The sequence below is a fragment of the Columba livia genome, chromosome 2 (assembly GCF_036013475.1).
Source record: "Columba livia isolate bColLiv1 breed racing homer chromosome 2, bColLiv1.pat.W.v2, whole genome shotgun sequence".
NCBI lineage: Eukaryota > Metazoa > Chordata > Aves > Columbiformes > Columbidae > Columba > Columba livia.
The window spans coordinates 43638966-43663416 of NC_088603.1; the positions used below are offsets into that span (position 1 = coordinate 43638966).

At 38.9% G+C, this 24451-nt stretch overlaps 1 protein-coding gene across 6 annotated transcripts in view; it reads left to right on the forward strand.

Annotated features, from left to right (window-relative positions):
- The window catches only part of RBMS3 (RNA binding motif single stranded interacting protein 3), a 710128-nt gene extending 687217 nt beyond the window's left edge, over positions 1 to 22911 (forward strand). For 3 of the 6 annotated variants that reach the window (XM_065055125.1, XM_065055126.1, XM_065055128.1), the window contains 3 exons: positions 10247 to 10327; positions 12856 to 12983; positions 16791 to 22911. In XM_065055125.1, coding sequence (XP_064911197.1) covers positions 10247 to 10327; positions 12856 to 12983; positions 16791 to 16797 — 216 coding nt within the window. In that variant the 3' untranslated portion in view covers positions 16798 to 22911. Of the gene's footprint in view, positions 1 to 10246; positions 10328 to 12855; positions 12988 to 16790 lie in introns of those variants that run through there. The other 3 variants (XM_065055127.1, XM_013369491.3, XM_005499192.3) reach the window with 1 other exon arrangement.
- The last annotated feature ends 1540 nt before the right edge of the window (positions 22912 to 24451 follow it).

Genomic DNA, 24451 nt, shown 5'->3' on the forward strand with positions numbered 1-24451 from the left:
TCTTTCCTCTTCCCTCCTCTCCTTATCATTTCAGTGAAGCAACGACAAATTAGGAGAGATTCTGTGTAATTTTTACCACAAAGTAAGTTTAGGAGTTCAGCACTGTAAGCATCACTTTACGTGGTAGATGAGGTCATGACATGGTGATATAGTTTAGTCCATTTAGCCAGTGCCATGCTAAAAGGCGAGGGTTCTCCTTTGCTTATGCAGTGTGATGTATCTCAGAGATCCTCCCATAGCAGATAATTGACATGCTTATGGGCAAACTCCCTAATATTCTTAGTCAGTCACACTCTTATCAGTAGGGCATTGACATTAATTTTAAGGTTACCTTTCTGCCATAATAATTTAAAGAGTTTTGTGGAAAGCAGGGAAGAGCAAGCCTGCACAAAAATGCTTACAATTGCCACCTTCCAGAGCCGTCCATATAAGCAAAACTAGTGATCAAGTTAATATATTTAAAAATTTTAACAGGCTACTTTGTATGCTAATGAGAAACAATATTTCATAGTGCATTATTTTAAAACATAGTACTGTAAATGTATTGAAGTTGCCACCAGCCATTAAAGGTTAGTATTCTCTGTTAGTCCCCACCTTTCCAAATATGAACATGGCTGATCCTTTTGCCCTATTTACAGACAGAAGAAGAGCTGGCTGAGCACCATGCATGGTTTCCAGTTTGTGGGAAATTCATCTTACGAAATTTGGTTTCATTCTGATTCATCTTTTAAAAACTCAAAACAAAACAGAAAGATTCTTCCATGAGCCAGAAATTCCAAACAAAAATTAATTTTCAGAAACAATGGCTCACCGTGTTTCTAATACAAAGCATACTCCGCAAGACCTTGACAGCTGCCAACTGGTTTAAACATCCCTCTCGGTTGCTGTCCTGCTCCATGTCAGCTTTCAGGCAGCAGCTGCAAAGCGCTCCCAGGATTTCGTGTTCCAGAACATCCGCACCATGTCCGACTCTTTGGGCAGGCTTCCAGGTCTCCTAATGAGTCGGCTTATGAGTCTGCTTACTGAGGACCCAGATTAGTCCTGGGAGCCACATCAGAAAACCCCAGGAATGTTGCTTTAGGCAGGCAGCTTGGTGGGATTGTCCTGGAAGACCAGCAGGGCACTAGCTCAAAGACTGAACAGGGACTGACGGTTCCCAGGTGTGCAGGAAGAGACAAGGACATCCCAGAGCTTCACCTGAGACTCAGATGGAAGTGGGGCTCTTGGGGCTTGCAAACTCCCAACTCAACCACCCCAACTCTGTGTTGAGCAGCCTGGGAGGCCCAACTGCATGTTTTGCAGGACATTCAGCCGTGCATGGCTGATTTTCTTTGCAGCCTTAGGCAAAAGGGTCCAGCATTTCCTAGAGATAAAGTGTTTTCCTCTCCCTAAGCCTGGACTTGCATGTTCGCCACCCATAGAGGAAGGCCAGCTTTTGAGGCATCCCTAGTGCCACTGTTAGCTGCCGGTGTAAGCCCCACCAAGAACCACAGACAATGTCTGCAAGGTATTTTGTCCTTACTGAATTGGCAAGTTCTCCTCCATCTCTAGATGCAGGGTACTTGTGGACAGCTGTTTTTTTATGAAGTTTTGAGATGGTTTTAGATTCTGGGGATCTTTCAGAGACAAAGAACTACAATACCATGCTTCATCTACTCTTAGGAATGTCAAAGGTGTACTTTTGTGGTGTAACACTATTATCTTTCCACCTTACATCCGTCAGGCATGACTGCATTTTCATGCAGTAGGTGAGGAAATTGCTCCTGTTTCTAGAATAATTAGAAATACTAATATTCAGGTGACTTTTTGTGTGTTTCTACTGCTTTCATCTGCTTCATTCTTGAACAGTTGGCCCGTGAGCTGTCCACTCTCATTTCTGGTCTGAAAGAGCAAATGGAAGGTGTATGTGATCGATGAATAACTGTTATTTAACAAATCTACGTGGTTCTTCTGTTGTTTTAACAACAGCTTCATTTGTACAGTATGGACATTTGCACGCTGTAGCCTGCTTCTCTTTAGACTCTTCAAATTCATGGAGATTTAATAGCCTCTAGAAGACGTGTTTACCTCTAGAAAGCAATTATTTGTTTATATAAATGGACATGTTATTAATAATAGCTTAATGTGCTCATATGTTGAGAGTTTCACTGGCACATTTATTTATTTACTTACGTTGAAAATATTAAAATATACAGGTCAGCCTTCATCTTACCAGCAGCCATTCATCAGAGACTAATTGAAAGAATTGTATTCAGATGGAAATTCCTAGGAATTTCCAACTGAGGAGGTACATAGACCATTTTTATGTCAGAAAAAGCCATTTTAATTCTGCTGCATCACCCCTTTATTCTTCTGTATACAGGATCTGAAAGAAGAATAGAAATGTGACAAAATCTCAGTCATTACCAACCCTGGCTGACCAAGACTGATGCAGTATGCTCTTTTGTTATGATACAGTCACTATACCCTAGTTTTATATCGGGTGCTGCCAACAAAACAGTCTGTAGTAACTCCCGCACTAACCCATGCACGAAAACTTGCCCCAATGATCTCATAACGTACATTCACAGGACAGGTATGTAGGGGTTATTAGGAAAAAATAAAAATGCCCCTTTTGTACAGAAATGGTTAAGAACTGAAGAATTAAGAACTGAAACTAAAACAAATAATGAGTGTCTTGGACTTCGTTTTAAGTGTAGGAGTCTTGCTCTCTTGCAAGTATATCCAGCCTTCCTGGACTCCTTTGCCCTTCAGGACTGTCTCCCAAGGGATTCTGCCAATCAGCCTCCTAAACAGATTGAAGTCTGCCCTTTGCAAGTCCAAGGTAGCAGTTCTGCTGACCCCCTTCCTTACTTCTCCAATAACAGAAAACTCAGTCATTTCATGACCTCTGTGCCCAAGGCATTCTCTGACCATCACATCACGCGTGAGTCCTCTGTTCACAAACAAGTGCAGCAGGGCACCTTCCCTAGTTGGCTCCCTCACCAGCCGGAAGTATTCCTGTAAGTATCACTTGCCTGTAATGAAAGATATAATCAAAATGGGAACTTAATTTTCACATCCTGATGGGTTTTCCTCCATTTTCTCCCTTTTCAGACATAGATGAGATATCTGAAAGCAATTTGAGGCTTTCACCAAGTTCCTTTGTAATGCCAGCCTTAGACTCTAAAAAGTGGTTAAAACAAATGAGCCAGTTGTTTGGGGTTTTTTTATTTATCTTTTTCTATAGACATTCCTGAAATGCTGTTTGCATTAGAAATAGGAGATTTTGTATGCTAGTGAGAGTGTGGTGCACAGATGTATATGGTGATCTGACTGTTCTCGTATTTGTTTACTCTAAGTAGTCTTTATCTGATTAGTCCTGATCACTCTGCTTTAGTAGCAGGCCTGGATTTCTGAAATAGAGAAAAGACCTGTTAGCTGTGGGGGGTTTAGCTCGTCTGCACTGTTTCTTCTATACCTTTGTATTACTCTGATTTCCAAAGGTAGGGATTTGTGAAGGATGCTTAGAACTCCTGAAGAGAAAAGGAGATTAGTTTGTAAATATAGTTCTTGAAGTTATTATTCTCTCTACCTTCATTTAACTTGCTCAGAGAATTAGGTAACATCTCATTAGGAAGGCTGAAAGGGAAGCGATAGCTGGTGTTCCTAAAAACGTTTGCATTACTGAACAGCAGGGAAGGAAGGTTAAATCTTGTAAAGATTTCTATTCTCTGCCTGAACAATGAGTGCTGTGGCCCAGAGATGGGATTCTGTTGAATGACAGTGCTATTCTTGATAGGGCTATGGTAACTGTGTGGTAAAATAGCATTATTATTATTATATTATAGGCCAGGCTGATAATTATTAGCAAAAAATATTGTAATATATGCAAAAACTCCATATCTTTTATTCTTATTCTTTATTTGGGATAAACTAAGATTAACAACAGCCATTGAATAATTACAGGATTGAGCCAGAAAATTAGAATGCTTCTGAGTAGCAAAAGATATTTGAAGTTTAAACTAAAGACGGTGGTGGCTGGGTATTGTATTTCATTTAACTGCCACTGGCACTGATGAACTAAATGGTCCTTTTCTCTTCCTGAGTTCCTACATTTCCATGTCAGACTACGGGATAAGAGGACACAGCAAGACAATGTTCTTTTCTATTGGATAACAGGTTATTTTCAAATGAGAAGGTGGAACCAGAGACAAAAAAGCAGCTTTATTCTGTATTTCATTAAAGTAATAACTACTTCATTGTGGTCAAAGAGAGATGCAATTTTTATTCTTTGCAGAGGAAGAGATTTGAAAGTGGTAGGGCAGGTTTCCTTCATGGGGAAAAAAAGAAAAATATGATAAAAATAAATCCAGACAACAGTGTCATTTCCTTCAGTTTTCCAGCAATGCAAATTTTTTAACATGATTCTGTTAGTGATACAATGTCTAGACTTCTCAGATGGTTTAAAAAAAAAAGTAAAACAAAACACCACCCTGGCATTCTGAGAATCCTAAAAAAGCAAAGTCATTATCACTGTGCTATATAGTTCATGCAGTGATAAGAAACCACAAATAGTCACTGAAGCCCAGCCTCTGGAATCCTTGCTCTTTTAAGACACATGGGTTAGCATTTACTCACATAAGATGTCCTGTTTAATCTCCCTTCAGCAGGCTGCTGTGGTGCAAATGCTTACCAGCGTATACTGATACAAGACTTCTGCAGTTTGCCTCTCACCTTGACTGAAAAGGCTCTATGCCTTCTCAGGAGCATGGAGGTTGATGAAATAAGGAAAGTGGCATTGGATTCTTGCAACAGATACACATTTATATAAAAATAAATTGAAACACCGGAATGCAGCATTTGCATATTGATTTTATAATAGGCCTCCTCTTTAACATTGATTCCTTGCTCATTGCCCCTTGTCCTTAGTAAACCTACTAATCTGAGTAAGTGTTGCTCAAGGTTGCAAATCTACTGCAAAATTATGTCGATATCTTATTTTATAAAGTCTTTCTGATTTTTTTTTGTACCAGGAGACTTATTCAGTGTTGATCACCTTATTAACTGTTGTCACTCTGTAAAATCTCACAGTACTCACAGTGGCCAAGAGAGTAGCCACCTTCTGATCACATCTGTGTTATTTTATAGGCAACTGGGCCTATAAATAGAACTGTACATTAGGGTGATTTCTTATACTTTCTGTTAATGATTTTTAAAAAGTGTGTGCAGTATAAATGAAATTGTTTGGTCTTGCAAGAGGCACTCACTCTTTCAGGCACTGTCTCGGTTGTATTTCACTAAATAATAGCTGGTACAAGAGGTGTTTGCTATGTATCTCAGCAATTAGGCACTTGCCTGGCGCTGCATTGACTTGACCCCAAGAAAAGTGAGCTAGAGGCCTTCTAGGGCAAATGAATAAATGAACATTACCTGTGCCATAGTCTCGAAGTAAAAGCTCCTGCAAATTCCCTGCAGGTCACTCAGCTCCACCTTTGATGGGTGAAACATATTATCATACTGCAACATGCCCCCTCACTCTGCCCTGTGCAGGCAGCTGCCTTCCTCCTGTGTTTCTCTTGCCAATCTCTGCCATCTTTATGGATTTAATGTTTGCTGCAGGCTCAACAGGAGTCTTGCTGGAGCCAGGCTGGGATACCCCACTGTTTGCAGATCTATAAGAACTGATGTTACTCTCTGAATTAAACATGATCCTTCTCACGGTTTCATTTTGTCCCCTCAACCCACCTCCTCATTTGTTACCTCCCTTCATTTAACTTTTTGTAGTCACGGAGGGTGATATCTGAAAGAGAGCAGAAGTGTAAGTCTTACTCTCTCATACTCTCGCTATATATATTTTTAACATACTTAAGCACTTTCAAAAAGGTAAAAACAAAAATACTATTGGGCAAGGTGTGAGTAGAATTGTTCATGTAGTATATGGTGCCCTGATAAGTGCAGTCTGAATTAAGCAGTCAGGCATTGTAAAGCACGCATTATGTTATAATACTGCACATCCTCACTGCTGAGAACATGCATTGTGTATACTGTATGAAGAAAATAATAGTTTACAAACAAATGAAGAGCGTGATGCCAGCAGCAATGTCTCTTTTTTCTTTCTGTGGTAGGAATCATCAACTTTTAAAGGATCAGAGTGCCAAAAAAGCTCCCTTATACTCTCCAGATCCATCATCTGTGCCTGAAGAGTCACTATTCATTTTACTGTCAAAAATATGCAGCTTCTACTTTTAGACCCACAAAGCCTGTACAGTTGTAGAAGAATGAACAGTGTTTTCTTCTGCCTTGCACATACTTTGTTGGATGATTGTTCACATTACAGCTCAAGAATCTTTAATCTTGATGAAAACATGTGACAAAAAAAAGATGGATTTGGATTTTTCAGATCACTTCAATATTTAAAATACTAATATTGAGTGGAATTAGCTGGGTACTGCTAAGCTGAGCATGGGTCATGCTGCCTCTCTCACATGTACATGTGGATGAAGAACTTTAGTGAGTATGGTTCATGGAGAAAATAAGTCTCAGTGATGGTCTTCTGACATAGATGTCTCTACTTGGATCTGCCTCCTTCCAAGTTACTTTAGTTTCTTGAGGTAGATGGGAAGCCATATGCAGCCTGTGTGTAACTACAGGACCTGTGGTCCCCACAGAACTGCTTCACTACAGAGTCCCTCAGCTAAGGGATGCTTTTAGAGCAGAATTTTCATCCTGGGTGGTCCTGAACAGGGGAGATACAAAATGTTTAACTTTTCTTCTGAACATCACAATTCTTTCTGAAGCTCTTTTCCACCTCCTAGCATGGGCAGCCCATCCAGAGCCCGCTGGTTTATGAAATAGCTGAGTGAAGTGGCAGGGGGACCCAGGGAGAGACACAGACTCCAGTGGGTTCAATGTGTGCTGGGTACGAAAGCTACTGAAAAGCAGTGTTCAGGGAGCTTTCTGCTACCAAGCAACTGTGACTATTCATGACAAGAAATTCAACTTTTTTATTATCCAAAAGCATCGATGTAATATTGGCACTGACATTGTGCCTTAGAACTGTGTAATCTTTATTGTATTTATCCTGTGAGATCAGAGAGGTAGGATTATGTAGTTCATGAAGAAAGGCAATACATGTAAACTCAATTTAGCTAATGCCAGTTGTAACAGAAATTAATCTGTCTTCCTTTTTCATTATACTATCAGTAAACAAAAAAACTAAAGCAGCTTCTCAGCACTAGGTTTCCCATGGTAAAAACAGAGGCAGCAGAGCAGGCACTCCCGAATTCGTGTGGTCTCAGCTGGGACTCCCTGTACATGTGAGGGGACTTTAGATACTTAAGACAAATTGTTTACCTCTGAGAATTGAACCGAGCAGTCCTTTATAGTTTTGTACGGTTTTTTTAACAGAAGCCTCAATGGATCCTCAAGTGAGAGTCTGAAAACTGAGGATCAGTTCCAAGCCCCGATAACATGTTTAATTGTTGACTCGATTACTCTTTTCTGAATTGATGAGGGTGTCTTTGCATTCATAAAGATAAATACATTAAATATGTTTTGAAATTCCACTGGAGGGCACAATATGTGTACCTGTAATACAGACCAGTCTGCGGCTGTGTGATGAAGGGCCAGTTGTCAAGCAGCAGTACTCTGTGGGACTGAGCCTTGGCTAACTTTTACTAGGACCAAATTATTTGCCATGGAAACTGTGACTTTGTTTATGCCATTGGTGGAACTGATTTGGCCCACGTCATTTGTTTTAACTGTAGAGCTCTAGGTGATTTAACCAAAAGGTTCATCCACCATTACAGTGGACAATTAGACAAGCAGAAGATGTTATATACAGTGGAAAGGTCACATTCCTACAATTCTTTAGGAGTATGGCTAACAACTGGACAGCTTTGGTCTCCGGCACTGTAAATCACCTGCTGTTTGGCTGAATTCAGTTAAAATTCATGCAAAAAAAATGAAACTGAAAGAATATGGGGAGGTGTGAGTGTCTGGAAAGACCAAGGCAAGCAGAGATTGGCCAGGGCCACCAGCTGCACTCAAGTCAACAGAACAGTTTTCTCTAGAGATTATGTAGTAGCAAAGTAGTCTGGCAAGTAATATTAGGATCTGCCTTAGGAGGAAAACACTAACAATTGAGGTAAGAAACTGCATGGAGAGCAGTGCTTGCAGAGCCAGCAAAGGCACCATTTAATTCCTGGACAGTTTCAGTTGTTGTGCTACAGAACTCAATGCCAAAGGATTTTGCAAACAGTGGAGTGGTCTGCATTAAAAGACAGTTGAATAATCTTGTATCTTTGTATGAAAATTCATATGTGTTTGTATGTAAAGTAAGGGAAGAACTCTGACGAAGACCAAGTTGAATGAGTCCACTTTTTAAATACAGTTTTAATTAAAATCTGTATATTTTTGTCTGAGTGAAGCTAACCTGCATAGGTATTTAAAACCCTTGTAGGTCTTTGCAGAGCTGTAAGAATGAGTGCTTCAGGTTAATGATAAATATCGACGCATTTAGAACAATGCTACACAACAGATGTCATCCCAACATGTGACGGCAATGTTACAAAGCAGAATGAATGAAGCGGAGGCAGCTCTGGAATACCCTGCTGTAACATTCTCATTAGCTCCTAATCCGTAAGGCAGGAGAATAGCCTGACTGTACAGATTATAACAGGGATAGCTGGCCTAATGCCTTTGGTGGGGTAGTGTTCATTAAAAAATCCTATTGAAATCAATTCATTTTCTGAAGAACAAGGAGAAGGAGCTGCTGAAAATCATGGCCTGATATGGACACACAGACACAGACGATACTCCCATCTCTGCTCAAGTTAAGGAAACCACTGAATTTTGCAACAATATTGTAATGGCTTTCAATACAGTATGCTACTCAAAGTGCAAGTATACATTCTGTGTCACCTATCTTCCTCACTGATTTTTTTTTCTATAGAAAACAATTTCATCAAAGTAATTTTTTTCTTTTACTTGAATTAAGACTTCAGAATTTGGCTGTGGGACTCTTAACTATGCTGTTCCCTAAGGCCTTTCTCCAGCATTGCTGCAGAATCTGCACCCCACTATGTAATTTCATAATGCATGTTTGTGACAGGCGTATCAAACCATCCAGTTAGTTTAGAATTGAGGTGAGAGAGTGCTTTAAATGTAAATTTTACTATAAACAGCAGAATAAAATCTTGCAAGCAGTTCCTAGCTCTGCCAGGAAGCAAAGCTATATTTAACTCGTTTTAAAATTCATCAAATACATTCTGGGCTGATTCAGATCTTCGGTGTGTCTTTGAAGATAACACGTAGCGGAAGTGTCATACAGTCAGTTGTGGGATTGGGCACATTCTGAGATTCTTGTCAGTAAAGACATGTAGTTAGGACTGGATTGTAGAAAGTAAAGTACATATAGATCTGACGACTTAATATCGATACTTGATTTGACCAATATCTGTTGCATTCAGTTCAAGAACTTTTTAAGAACTGCTGTATATCAAGAGATCAGTGCCGTACCAATGGCAAAATTCGCACGCACTCATGAATTTTAAAACAATTGTCTTCTTGTGCTTAGGAGAGACAGTATTTTAGAGAAGCTAATACAAAGTTTTGCTATAATAAAAATTTGAAGAAGTTTTAAAATGCATAGGAAAGTTTCCTGGATATTAAGAATAAGCCACAAGAATTTAGCTGGGGATTTTGTGTACAAAAGGAGAAACTTTGAGATATATCTTCCTCTTCCTTTCTTTTGCCTGTTTCAGCTTGCGTCTCTCTGCAGCTTTGTATCCCTGTAAACTCAACTGCTATTACTGATAGGGTTAAATATAGACTGGAATAAACCTGTCAAGTTTCATGCCTCAGTTTTTGTAGGCATCATTAGATACGATCAATAAGATTCCAAAATATTGTTTAGACTGGTTTTGTATCTGTAACCACTATATATGCTGCTGTCATGTCTCTACTGGTTTTTTTATAAGTACAAAGAGGAGTCTCTCAATTTTAGAAGCCGTGTCAACAATCTGAATCTATCAGCAAGATGTTTGCTATTGCCCATATTCAAATATGACCTGACTTTGAAGTTCAAGATTATGACTTTTAATGGCTAGGTAATTCCTACCATTGCCTAAAACCCTTAATTAAAAGAAATTATACACTAACCAACAAATTCTGAACAGGAAATTGAAAGTGCCCAGATTCTAAAATGGTGTTGTACGTTTCGATTGTGGTTGTCTAATGTTCCTTTGCCTTTGTTTTATTCTAGTACATGACTGCTGCTGCACCTATGCAAGGGACCTACATTCCCCAGTACACTCCTGTGCCTCCAACAGCTGTCCCTATTGAAGTAAGTTTATCTCCGTCCATGGAAGTAGACTGAAGGGGTAGCAGAACTCTTATCATTTAAGCCTCATTGCACCTGTCGTTTGAAAGGACCCTCAAGTTACTTTATGGAATGGTGGCTGGAAGCTTCCAGCTTTTAAAATTAGGACTGCACTTTTTTTTACCTTTTTCTTTTCTTTCTTTCTTTTTCCTTCTGTCTTTCTCCCCCCTCCCTTTTCAAATTTTTTTTTCCTTTTTTTTTTTTTTTTTTGCAAGGGCTCTTGTTTTGCATTTGTTTTGTTGTACAGCAGGACATGGAATAAAACATTGGTGATTATGGCTATTTTTTCCCCATGTATTTGGGAGGGAGATGGGAAGAGACAGGAAATCAAACCCAGCAGGCAGACCACGAACCCAAAAGTGATTCCAAGAAGACTGCAAGAGGTTTTGATGCGGTCCTTAGCAAGTATAGGTAATTGCTGAAACATTTAGCCACCAGAAAAAGTGATTGAGCAATGGAAACCTTCCTCTTGTATATACAGACGTGGAGGATGCTGCACTGACTGAGTGCTTTTCATCCTTGAGGAAGGATTCGCTCCCTCCCTCCTTGGGGCTGAGTCATGCTGATGACAGTCTAATGAGTAAGTATTTACTCAACCCTGTAGACCACAAGCTGCCAGGAGAGCATCAGCTTGTGCCTCTGCTTCTGTGAAGCTTCATAAGGGCCACTGAGCACAATGAGAAGAGGGAGCCTTGGCATCCTCTTCCCTGTGTATTTATCTTTAGTTTTCTTTTATTAGCAAATTTTCCCCTACTCTGGGGTAATGTGAGTACTGCCAGGGTCTCTGTATTTCTGTCTTCAGCTCTGTGGACTTTGGAGTTTGTGCTATTACTACTCTGTGCTTTGAGGATGCTGAGTTAGTGGTACTGTTGTCATGGCTCCACCAGCAGTCAAGTGGACTCATCCTGGTTTCTTCTGGTTCTTTGCAATTACTGAGATTCCCAGATGAGGTCCCACAGGAAAGGCTGCTACTGTTCTGTCGTGCTGATCTAGTCTTTTTTTGCCTCAGAATAATTTTGCCCTGAACCTTGCTCATTTACAAACAGGATATGGGTGCCTCCCTTCAGCTGCCATTCTTAGGTATTAAACTGGGCACATACAAATCCAAATTAAAAGGAGATGGTAGGATGGATAGTGGCTCTTATGGCAGTACTGGCTGTATACTGTGCTTGCCAGTACAAAGTTAATTCTTCCTGAGCCCTCCTCCCCATCGCCCATTGGTATATTCAGGCCTGCTAAAGTAACATGATGTCGTAATTATCTATTGTAATAATCAAAATATTATCTGTTTATATAGCCTGTCTTTCTCTGATCCAGGGATGATCATTATTGTTAATGTTTATCTGTATTCATGAAGCGTCATGAACCAGGACCCTACTATGCTAAATGCTCCGCAAATAGAGACCAAAAATATACAGTCTCTACCCCAGAGATCTTGCAATCTCAAGATGAAATGGACAAAAGGAGAAGGAATTAGACAGAAAAAGATAATGCTGACAGTCTGTTAAGCAATAATTGTGAAGAATTTCTGAAAAATGAAACTGATCTTTTTAACAGATAATTTAAAATAAACTACCTGTTGTTTACACAGGAGTCAAATATAAACAAAGCAAGTGCTTTGTGCTCCCTCTTCTGGCTCTGTTGTGTGCAATACAGTAATAAAGCATGTTCACTGAAGAGGCCTGCTGCCATTATTTATGTGACCAACACAGTGAACGTGATAGTAAAGGAAAGAAAATATAGCTTACTTTGAAAGCATACAAAAATACCTAAAAATAACATTATTCAGGCTGTCTAAATAGGATAAGAAATAAGGCCTAATGATAAATTCATACACATCATCTTTTGTGTGTTTACTTAGCTATTTTTTTGCAAACTTATAAATAAAACAAAGCTTCATTGGAGCTTTGACTTAAGAGATAAAAGTCTTTAGTGTGAAGTAAATTTATTTTTGAAGGGAACATGCATAAAAGCAGTGTGTAGAGGAGTCCAGTATTTTTCTAAGGCAGCTAAAATTCTGTTGCATGTGTAGTAAAGCAGAGAGTGGTGAGCTTAGATTCTGCATTTATCACATTGCAAATCAAACAAAATAAACTTGAACTCACTGCAAAGCTGGGTAGGTAAGGGAAAGTCACAAGAGCTGTACGTACGCTGTAAAAAAGACTGGATAAAATTCAGACTCCACTGAAGTAAGAAGTTTTGCCTCTGGCTTTGAATGGGCAGAGAACTGTCCTCAAAAGTGGAGGAATTTTCCACTTCAGGTTGTGAGAGCAAAGTACTACAAGGGCTGGTACGCTAAGGAAGCTTCTTGTTGCTGGATTAGCTCTCTAAAACTTATGGACTTTGTTGTGTTAGCGTGTGGTTCTGCTATCTCAGACTCTCTCAGCCTCTGGAAAAATACAGGAGTGGTGAGCTGGTGCTGATCTCTTTTAATGTAATTCATGCAGGCAGTAAAATTAGTAAGGTTTTTGTGTTCTGATTTGATTCCTTAGGGTGTTGTTGCTGATACTTCTCCACAGACAGTAGCATCTTCATCACAGGAAGCCAGTGGTCAACAGCAACAGATGACAGTGGAAACATCCAGTGAACATGCGCCTGCATATTCTTACCAACAGTCTAAGTAAGTAAGGCATATGCTTTGTAACCAGAAGGCTTTGTTTCTTGATTATAGTGGGCCAAATTCTGCTCCCCATTTCAGCAATATGAATTTTAAATAGCTTCGTTAAATTCAGATGAATTCTGGATATGTAGCAGTGTAATTAGCAAAAGGGTTTGGCTAATGGCCTCACCTTGGCAAAATGTCCTTGAGTTCCTGCCTGCAATGATATACTCTCTGTCTGCTGCAATTCTGGACTCAGAAGGATTTCAACAACTGCATTAACAATCATCACACTGGGCTAAAGCAACATCTGGCATCAGAGGCTAAAAAGAGGGCTTAGAATTTGCAATGGTGAAAATATTGGCACAGTACACATGTAAAGGTAGCTACACATGAAAGTGTAGCTATTGAAGTAGTACAAATTGCCTCAAGTTGGTATTTGTGATTGTGCAAAACTGGTGCCATGCAGACATTGAGTGGGCAGGAACTGGCCATGGATTAAGAAGGGATAAGAAAGGGATGGGGTCTGCTGTGTCTTTCTCCAGTCCTCTGTTCCCTTTGTTTGCTTCCCATCGAGTATCTTAGAAAGCTCAAAATATAGACACTGACAGCTGGATCTAGAACTCCTAAAGAGTCCCTTCATCTTCAGAATAGTCCTTAGACATTCCTTCTCTTTGCCATAATAGAAAAATAAAATTTTAGTTAGTGACAGGGTACTCGCTGGGACCAGTCAATGTTAGGCAGATTCTAGGAAGTAGCCCCAAAACAGTCCTTAATTAATATTTGTGTAGTGAACACTATCACTGTGAAAGAATTACACCTTTTCTTTTTTCTTGGAGAAGGAAGTCGACAAATACACAGAACTATGTTAGATATATCAGTCAATGCATCCTGATATTGTACTTATAGAGGCATAAGAAATGAGCTGGTGTAGGAAAGATTAGAATTATACCCATCTGTCAATTGCCTTACTTCATTTTTGACCTCTGGAAGTGGAAGATGCAATTATTCATCTAGCAAATGATTTCAGATCACACAATATCCCTTTTTGACCACCATAATACATAAGACTTCACTATTTCCTATGTCACTATGTCATGCCTGTATTTGTCTATACGTACATATAACAGAACCAATTGATCACAAGCTTTTTGTTGATTCACCAGATTGGAGACACAGTCTATGCATGTGTATCCCTTCTAGCTGTCAGCCTCTCTAGTACCTGTAAATACATGATGGCAAAACCTACAGAATATAAAGGGGAGAGAAATCTATGAGACTGTACCATCTTGTTGGCTTGTTTCGGTGACTGTGCTCTGTAGGAGTTTGGATCCTACCATTCCCCAGTTCCAGTTCCCTTTTGCTTCAGTCTCAAGCAGAAGGACTGAGCTTTAGAAGCCCTCAGAAGATAGCTGTGAGCAGCCGATTCTGACATTTTTCCCACATAGGAGGAAACTACATTGCAATTCTTAATTGCATTGGGTGCTGTGTTTCTTGCCAGCGTGGTGAATTCCCACCTTCTCTGAGAATGAGATCCTTCATCTGTCCTTGTCAGCTACTGCCTTTTTTTTGCAATGACAGATATACTTCTAATGGCACGGGCATTTATATTCAGAGGAATTTCTTTTTTAATCAAATAGGTAGACACACTACTGATTTTTTATTATAATTATTTCAGTATTTTTTTCTGAAACGTGCCTTCTATTTGTATCTGCCAGTTGCGGGCAGAAATGCAAAGTGTGGGAAGCTGTAGAAACAAACCAATACATGCACAATCTCTGTCTCAAAAAAACCAACTTCTGCCAGAATATTTCAGTAACCTCTAATATAGAACCAAGTTAAGTTATTTTGTAAATAAAATATAATTCTATTAATCTGCTCTTCAAACAGCATATTTGTCAATAGCAAGCGTCATGCCCAATGTACAACAGCTGTTTTCAAAGCAAGAGAGGAAGTAATTAACATGACTGGACAATGATTTTGTCAGATATAGGCAAAGGAAAAGGCATACACTATAAAATTGTTTCATAGGAACTGATCAGTCAGGAGGAAAGTTATAACAGTGTATTTCATTATATTTATTTTCTTTGCAACAATCATGAAATTGCAGGCAACGAAGGAGAGGCAGTGTACTCAGAATGAACTGGGTGGTATAAGGACTCTGTACTCTCTTTGTAAGTAAAAATAAACCATGAGAATTAAATTTTAAGTTCCACTTTTTTTAATCAGCATACATATTCTTTTATTTAATATGCTGGCTGCTGTACTTGAGGATCCCACCCATAGATGTTCAAAAATTACAACTTCATGGCAAAAAACCTGGCTGCCTTTTGTGTAGCAATACAGGAGAAACAGCCCTTGGTTTCTGAGCAGAGAACTGTTCTTCACGAGGAAATCACCTTGATTATTTTAGACCCATGCTCCCTTTTTTCCTTCTAAATCTTTGATTTTGCACATAGAAGTGTGAAATCTATGAAGTGGAGATAAATGGAGATAATTCCCCCTGAAAAGTGTACTTTCTTACCCCTAAACAAAAGTCTGCTGGACAGCGTACTCGGATTTTAATTGTGGAATTGCATTTTTCTGGAGGCTTTTGTGGCCAAACTCAGTGCCAGGTTAGATCAGAGATTGTGTGCTGTGATCCTTCAGTGGAACTGACCTTTCCCATATATGGTGGCCACTCGACCCAGAAGGGCAGTAGAACCTCAGGAGGTGTGCATCCAACATGAGTACTCCTACTGGAAGTTATGCATAGAAAACCCTAAGAAAATAATGAATTTTTGCCTACCACATAAATCTGTTGTTTTCAGGGTTCAGGCAATGAAAAAGCCCTTTGGTGAATTTACTATCTAAAATTGAAGTTAGTTTTATGTTTACCATCCCAGAGAAAATAGTTCCGTGGCAAATGTTATGTCATCAATGTCCTTCGTAGTTTAACTCCTAATATTAAGATTAATTAAAATCTAAGCAAGGCAAATGCATTAATGCTTGCAAAAGAAAAGGTGCTGGATTTTTTTGTGTTGAACTTCATTTGGAAAAAGATTTTTTCCATGCAAGTTTTGAGGACTGCAGGAGAAGCAATAGCTAACCCTTACTGATAGCCCTAGACATGAAACATTTATACGTAGGTTCTACATCTCCCCAGTGCTCTCATATAGTGTAAGATAAGTTTAATGTGACATACCTTTAAATGACATGAAACCTCAAAGACACAAAACTAGTTTTCTTCCATAAGAAATGGTTTGATAGTTTAGTTTATTCTCTGTGCTGAATTTAGAAAGATTTGATAGTATATGATCAAAAATTATATTTTTCTAATTAATATTATCTTCTAAGTTACCATAACTGGCTCATTAAGCAAACTGCTCCCCAGTCTTAACTGTTCTTCCCATCAGAAAATGTGTTCTTCTTTAGAAAATTAAATGTATCCTTTTATTGTATTTTTTCCATCATTTTATTAGTAGTATTAAAAAAAAATAGTACCACTTATTATTGTGAAAATATTCGCTTTCTTATTGTATTACTCTTGAAATATTTACACAGTGTTAAGCCATGTATTCATCTCGTTTCAGTGTAGTTAGACTGCCCGTTAAGCATAGCTTTGAAAAGAGTAAATTCATCTGCGTAGGATGTGTTAACGTCCCCAAAGCAGGAGTTCACTTCTTCTGCCTGACTGTTTTCAGCTTAGTGGTGGTATCGTATTTAAACAGCTGCAAAGTTAGTTTAGCTTGGATAACTTTTAAAGGGAATTGGGTGGAAAAAAAGGAGAGGAGCCTGTTTCAAAGTTGTTTTGACATAATGACCACTTTAATTCAATTGTTTTTACAGACAATAAACAGGACTGAAGAATGTCGGTCTGAAATCTTTGCCTTGAATGGAGAAACTTCACTGAACAAGAAGTTGGCTTCCAGTTTGCACAGGCGTCAAATGAATGCTTTTTTTTTTCTACCTTTCCCAACGAAAACAAAACAGTGTTTTTATGTGCTGTGCAAATGGTTCCGTCATGTAGTCTGACAATTTTATTTTTGCTATTTTTTTTTTCAACTAAAGGAAAAACCCAGAGGAAAAACACTGGGTTGACATTTCATCTGGAGGAACATTCGAATTCAGAATTTTCCTGGAGGTGTAGCTAGGTTATTTGTTCTTTTGTTTGTTTGTTTTTTTAACAGAAAAACTGATGATGTCAAGAGGGAGCAAGTTGAGACGAAAACCAATTGTCTTCCTCAAAAATTAAGCTACTTCTTTTCTCTCATTTTATTTTTCTTCTTGTTTTAAATCTAGAGTGGTTTTTTGGTTTTTTGTTTTTTGAGGTTTTTTTTAAAAGAAATGTTTAGGTAAGGTTTATCTTGAATCTTAATTGCCTTAATTTTAAGGACGTCAAAGGCTCTCAAGGCAAGCTGTCAACGTCTTGTTAGAAAACCCGAGAATGAATTGAAACTGCTCACACCGGTGCTGGTGCAGAAGTTTAATAGACTGAGTTTTTGGGGTGAACAAAAAATAAACTGTACAGTTTAAAAGAAAATGATTTTCTTCTTTTGAAGAAAAGTTGATGATAAAGGAACTGTGGCAACTGAAAGGATTGGAAAAATGCTGGGACTTTTATGAACTTTGTCTTAAGTGTTGACAGAAAAAATTCTAGAAGGCTAAAGCATTTTACAGTAAAGTTATTGAATTGAGAAAAAAACTTGCTGCATTATAGAGAATGCAGGGTTTTTTTCTTGCAGAATGCAGATTTTTTTATTTACAAAGCGTGATCGCTAGCAAAAGCATTAGTGCTTTTTATCTGCAGTCTTTTTTATGAGCTTTAAGAAGTTTTTAGTCTGCTTTGCTTGTCACATTGCAAAAACCTAGCTTAAGAGCATTAAAAAAAACTTAAGTAGATAGGAGCTTATGGTCAAAAAAGTGCAAAAAAAGCAATAGATAGAAGAAATTGTTGACAATTTCTGTAGTCTTTCCTAGTTGTGAACAAATGCAGCCTATGGATGGCCTATTTTATACCAAAGATGAAGTGACACCCTAACGCAGTCCAGAAGATAGAGGTTTTTTTCTTTTTTTTATCTTTATTTGACCTACATGGCCGGACCAGTTCTTACTTTCTTGTTTGTTTAAACTATCTTCCACTGGTGTTTTACATACTGCATATGTTTATAGTGGAAATTTCAGAAGAGTTGGTATTAGAAGCTTGTTGATGGTGAGCTTTGGAGAACACCCCAAAGCAAGGGGGAGTGGGTTACCAACTAATCTGTCCAGGTGGGCTTTAATTTTGAGGAGTTTTTCTGTTAAATTGCCTGATCTTTGGTATTTCTACTGAAACAACAGTCTTCCTTCTGAATCCCGACGTACCGCAGATTCATTTCTTCACCTCAGTCTTTGTCATCGTCCAGCATGGAGCCACCTTAATTCTGCGATTGTTTTTCAGCGATGCGTTTGAATTGCCAGATAGATGCAGAAGAAAGCAAACTTGAGCTTTGTTCTCGTTTTAGCTCTCCCATGCAAGCAGAAATGTTGAAAATGACTTAGTATTGTCATGCAGGCAGGAAGTTAAAAATTATTCTTCTCTGCTATGGTTTTTGTTGTCTTAATATGTTGGCTGACAATCACTAATTAGTATGATTGGGCAAAAGAAGACACTTGCTTACTTGAACCCACTGAAACCTGTTTTAGGAATGGCACTTCTTTACCATAGACAAATCTTGATTATGGCCCTGACTTTTTTTCCAAACAAACAAAAAGGTGAGAATCGAGTCAAATGCTGATTTTTTTTTCCTTAAGGAGGCAGAAGAGAAGCAGCTTTTGAATATATACATACATACACACACATATCTCTAGATGTAAAAATTAAACCAAACATTTTGAAACTTTCCTCCATCCAGAAGACAGGGGAAGCTTGATCACATTTATTGTGGTGCATTAGAGACAGGGTATCCATTAAAAAGATTGAGATTTAAACATATATATTGGATCGATCTGATTCAGCTGCCCAATTCTAAAAAGAGTTCTGTATTTCCCTAACCTGACTTCTATGGGGAAAAGAACACAATTATTTTTTTAAATTGATAAAGCAAGATCGTATTTTTTAACGTAGTGTGGGGGGAGGGGATTTCCCAAGTAAATGGCTGCTAGATATGCAACATAGAAAAGAGAGAAATGGGAGTTCATGTGGTTCTTCACCAGAGGAAGAGGGCTTGATTTTCAGAAGTGGTAAAACTTCTGCTTTCTCCAGAATTGTTGTTGATGTTCAGTGCTTCTGAAAACCAGGTGATGCCAAAGTAAAAGAACAACAACACCCACAACGTGTTTTCAATTCAGAAAAAAAAAAAAAAAAGCAAAAAACAGAAAAAAACCCCAAATTTTTGGTTTCACATGCTTTCTCATTACTTGTTGCTTTTTGAGAGTGGCACTTGAATTTTGTCCTTGGATGAAGGTTCCCTCTTTCTTTGGAGGGCATAGGAGGGGAAAAAAAATCGATCTAGCCTTATTTTCTTCCTTTCTACACGTAGTCTCTCTCTGTCTCTCTCTGAATTCTTTGTACAAGTAGAGATAACCCCAGGCACAAGTCAGTTAAATATGAAATAAACACATTTGTTTTTGTGCTAGCTCTAATGTGACACACAAAAAGTCTCATTTATTATCAACAATGAGGCTACAAGGTAGCTACCATGTGGCTGATGAATATGCTGAGGTACCTTCTTGTTTCTATTCAGAACTCTGCTGCTTTATTTATACATTCAGAAACATTTTCTTATGTTTTTCAGCAAAGAAAGTTAAACAATCTCAGTGTTTTTTATTAAGCCAGATGGGCAACACGATATCACGATGCCTGTCACTTTGAAGTGTTTCAAGTGCATTCTGTGTTAGACTTGTTCCCTTTTGTTTCCATGCTATAATGTTTAATAGTGTTTGAGATCAAAAGAAACAAAGCAAAGAAGTAGAGGAAGAAGAAGAGGAAAGAATATGGATCCCCTAAATAAAACCGATCATCTTACTGATCTCCCCAAAAACAGTGAACTGGTACTTGAAATAAGCCTTGAATATAAACAGTCATAGATCATAAGGTAAGAAAAAAACTTACTTGGAACGTACACAATGCTTAGAAAGTGGTAACTAATTTGTAAAAGTTAAAGATGAGATAAAAGAGAACAGTGGAAGAGCAACACACTTGCTGCATGGGTGTTGTCATAGCACAGGAATACTTTGTGGCCTCTGAAATCTAAAACTGGTTTCGATTATGTTCTGGCTAATGAGATCTTTTGGAAATTTATTATTGTTATCTGTTTGAGTGTCTGTTTTCCTTTTTTTTTTCTTTTTTTGAAGACCTGAATTTGTAAAGTCATTATCTATGTCTGTCTTACCAATTTAGCTTTAAATATCAGGAGAGTTCCTGAAAGGTTGCAGAAACAACTTTAGAAGTCTAAGGCAATGGTGCCTGGCCCAGAGGTCTAGAAGTAACATCAGATCCATAAGCTGAACTGCGTATGTACTTTCCATCACACCTAAATACTTGTAAATAGTCGAATCTGGATGTTCAGGTTTGGTATTTTTGTTTTTACCTTAAAGATAAATTCAGAATGGGTGTCAGAAAAAAAAAGTTATGGCTAGAAAATTCTGAATACCTGGGCTCATCACTTAACATTGAGAAAATAAATGGATACAGCGGAACTGAAGAGAGTATTGTATTTGCAGGTGCTGACCTGAGCGTAGATCAGGGCACTGAAAAGTCTCACTTCCCAGTGAGATTGTTGAGGGACTCTTCTTCCTATCTGGCTCTACTGCTGGTTTTGTAAGCACTTTTCACCTGTGACAGTCAGGCCTCAAATTGTGAATGTCCTCTTATTGCCTTCCAGTGAAACAGACTCTTGAAATGTCCTTAGCTTGTGCTTACTTGTATAGTTCTGTTTACCAAGAGACTGCCTTGGATGTGTTGATCAAGAAATCCACGTTAATGCAGAATGAGGCATATTTGGGAGCAATTGCATCACATTGTATCATCTTCTGCTATGGATGCATGCCCAGCTGTGGAAGATAAAGGCTGGTGATTAGAGAAGTGAGGGCTTAAGCTTTCAATGGGCAATGGGCTGAAGCATTTGAATGGATTTTTACTCAAGTAAAAGTCAAACGAAGGGTATTATTTATGTATGTATGTGTACCAAAACTCAGCAAATTTGAGGAAGCCTGCATTGTAATAAAGTTTATTTTTAATATGTCATAGTATTTGGATCTATATTATGTTGTGTATGGTACTGAAGGACAAGACTGATACTAAGTGTTTAACAAATTGCCATGCTTCATGATTTAAAACTCGATGGTGCTCTTTGTGCCACCTGACTTTAATGCTGAGGTTGACATGAGGAAAACAGGTTTAGGCAGACTCGCTGAGCTCCACCTATAGCAAGAGTCATGCTAAAGAGTGATAATGTGCTTAGAGTAATGAATCAATCCACTTTTAGTGATGAGACCAAATGTGGTAGTTGAAGATAGTGATGTTTGATACACGCACGGTCAACATTTCCTTTCAAAACTTTATTTAACATGAAATTGGTCCGGATGTAAAAGAAGTGCCCTAGGGTAAGGGATTTTCCTGGTCTTTCTCAGTAGCCAACGTGAACTAAGGAAATGGTCACGGTGTGATGGAAATGCGAAACAGAAAACAACAAAAACGCTGACATTTGGTGTATTGGTCTTTTCTGTTTAATGGCGATTGACTCTGGTAACGATGATTCCTTTCAGTTCTCATACACACATACAATCGTGCACGCACACTTTCTCAGAAGGAGGGCTGAGTGAGCAGCAGGCTTCTCTCTCAGTGGAGCAGATTCTTAGAATCTCACCAAGCAGCAGCAGTGTAAGGAGAGTTATTTTCCCCTCAAAAAGAGCAGCAACTTTTTCTATATCGCTCCTGTCACCACATAGGCTAGAGCGCTGTATGTACCCCAGAGATTTATTCACCTTTGTGCCTCAAAGCAGGCAGAAGAGACCCTTTCTTCTCCCCTTTATTAACGTGCTTTTTGTTAACATGAAACAAAAAATTATGAGAGAAAAGCTGTTTAAAAAAAAAAAAGTAATCCCAGTCTTGGTTTAGCTTTCTATGATGAGAAAAATTCTTGTGTTTATTTCAGTTGTTAATTCTGCAACAGTGACAGCTGAATTCTTTCGTCTTAATCAAAATGTGTAATGAAGTGAAAAATGTCAGCCTTTGATAGGTTCACACAGGCATTTTTCCTTGTAGGGCCAAAGCCTGCAAGGTGTAAGCACCTTCCAAGATCTGGATCTGTTGTCCTTAAGAGAGTATCTGCCCAACATTAATTTTCTGCCTTTAAGTGTCTTTCTATTGGATAGTAATTTTATTAATTTGGTGAAATTTACAATCCGTTATATTTTTAAAAGCCCAAAAATACAGCCTAGAGAAGAGAACATGAGGTTTATGTAACTGAAGTATTATTAAATATGCTGTATTCCAGAGTGGAAGAAAATTCTACTATCTTTTGGAGCCAAATTTTATGTAAAACCAGGAAGCTTACAGAATTCATATAGGAATTTTTAATTGATTTCCTTTTTAAAGGAGAATGAACAGATTCTGTCTGGAAGAAAAATCAAAAGAGCTTTGAAAGCAGACAAATTTACTATCAAGAAAACATGCATCACCAGAATGGGACAGAGGTTCTTTAAAGCCCTTACAGACCTCACTGTAGCCAAAATGTAGAATACAGAACCTCTGTGATACATTAAATTATGAATCTTATTTATAAGAGCATCTGTGTGCTGATGTCTCAGAATGTCTTTGAAAGATCTGTACTGCTATGATTTTTTTTTTTTATGTTTTCCATTTGTACCACAATCCTAATAGCTGCCATTTTCCCACTCCTGGGGCTTTCTGTAGATCAGTGGATGTTAGGTTTAAACTTCTGTTTTCTTTGATGAAGCTTTCAATAAAAAAAATAAAGAAAGAAAAGAGTTGGGTGACTCTGTGTTCTTGTAGCACCTTTCAGGAGAGGCTTCCCAAAACCATGGCACTTGTGCTGAGCACAGAGGGAGTGGAAGGGCTTGGCAGCAAAGTCTGCTGCCTCTGCATCTTCCCCTGTTGGAAGGAAAGAATCTGAGAGACAGGATGGCTGTGTTGCCCTGTCAGCAGCACAGCCACCCACATGTGAGAAGGTGAAATACAGGAGAAAGTTGTTCTCACCCCAAGACTGAGTATATAATACAGGTATCTGCGGTCTGGGCTCTCAGCTGTGCTCACCTGCTAAAAGAACATCGCCCCTGTTTCTGAGGCTTATTTTAAAGAGTTGCCACATGGAAGACTGAAAAACTTTGTTTGCAGAGTAAGTACAGCCTAGGCGGCGGTAGTGCAAGCCCTACTTACTTCATCTTGAAAGGGACCATGACAGTAGATTGCCTCCTCAGCCACATCTCACGAGGAACAAGAAAGCGATCTGGCTGCTTCAGTCAGCAACTCCCATGTTACCATGTGCATTTCTTCCCACAAGGGCCATTTCTTTGACAAAGGCAAGGCTGGGCTGGAAGTGTCCAGTAACTCTCCTCCCCAGCCAAGGAGATTTATTCACAGGTTGGAAGTCATTGAGTGCTCTGTTCTACCAATCAGGAACGTGGCTGTCTCCTTCAGCACTAAACATGTTTCATGGGATTGCCTGCACACTTTCCTTTTCATTGCTTCTGCCCAGTGAAATATCCACAGGTGAGCTTCTCACTCCCTTCAGCCTAATCAGAAAAGCCCGAAGAAATATTTAGAAGATGGAGGAATGGGAGGAGGAAGCAGGTGAGAGAGTTTTTCCAATTGCACTGGTGCTGAGATGTCCATTGCTGCTGTTTGTGAAGATGATCAGAGAAGGAGGAAGGCAGGAGGCTGAAGCTCCAGCCTGCCTGGCACTCTGGTAGCTGAGGGGCCTGGGGAGAGCAGCAGTAAATCAGACACTTCATCCCACCAACACAGGTGGTGCCAAAGTGGTTTATAGTTTATGCTCTGGCATTCAGGTTCATCTTTGTCACTTCCAGGGTCGCTCCATTTCCAAGATCATTCTGCTTCAAATTCTGCTAATGAGGGTATAGCTAACAACTGTGGTGTTGGTGGTTTTGGTTTTGTTGGCTGGCTGCGTGCATTTGGAACCAGGCTAAGGGGGGACTTGCATCATCTCCCACAGAAGTGCAGATAAGGATTTCTCCTCTCAACCTCCTGGTCCCACCATCAGTGTCAAAAAAAAAAAAGGTAAATTATATTATTGTATTTAACAGCAAGTCCCGTATCTATACTATAGAGTTAAAATAACAAAGACAAATGGGCCTTTGTAACGTATGATGTATGTTCCTTCTAGAGGGAGATGATTGCGTTTATCAGTAATCGGCTTCTGGAATGGAAGTCCAGGTCTTCCATGTGGAGAAAGCCATGTGCTCTGATTATCACTACCTGAGATTTCAGGCAGAGGGGGAGAAAAAAACAAAACAATAAACTGAGGATAATTGCACACTTAGCACAT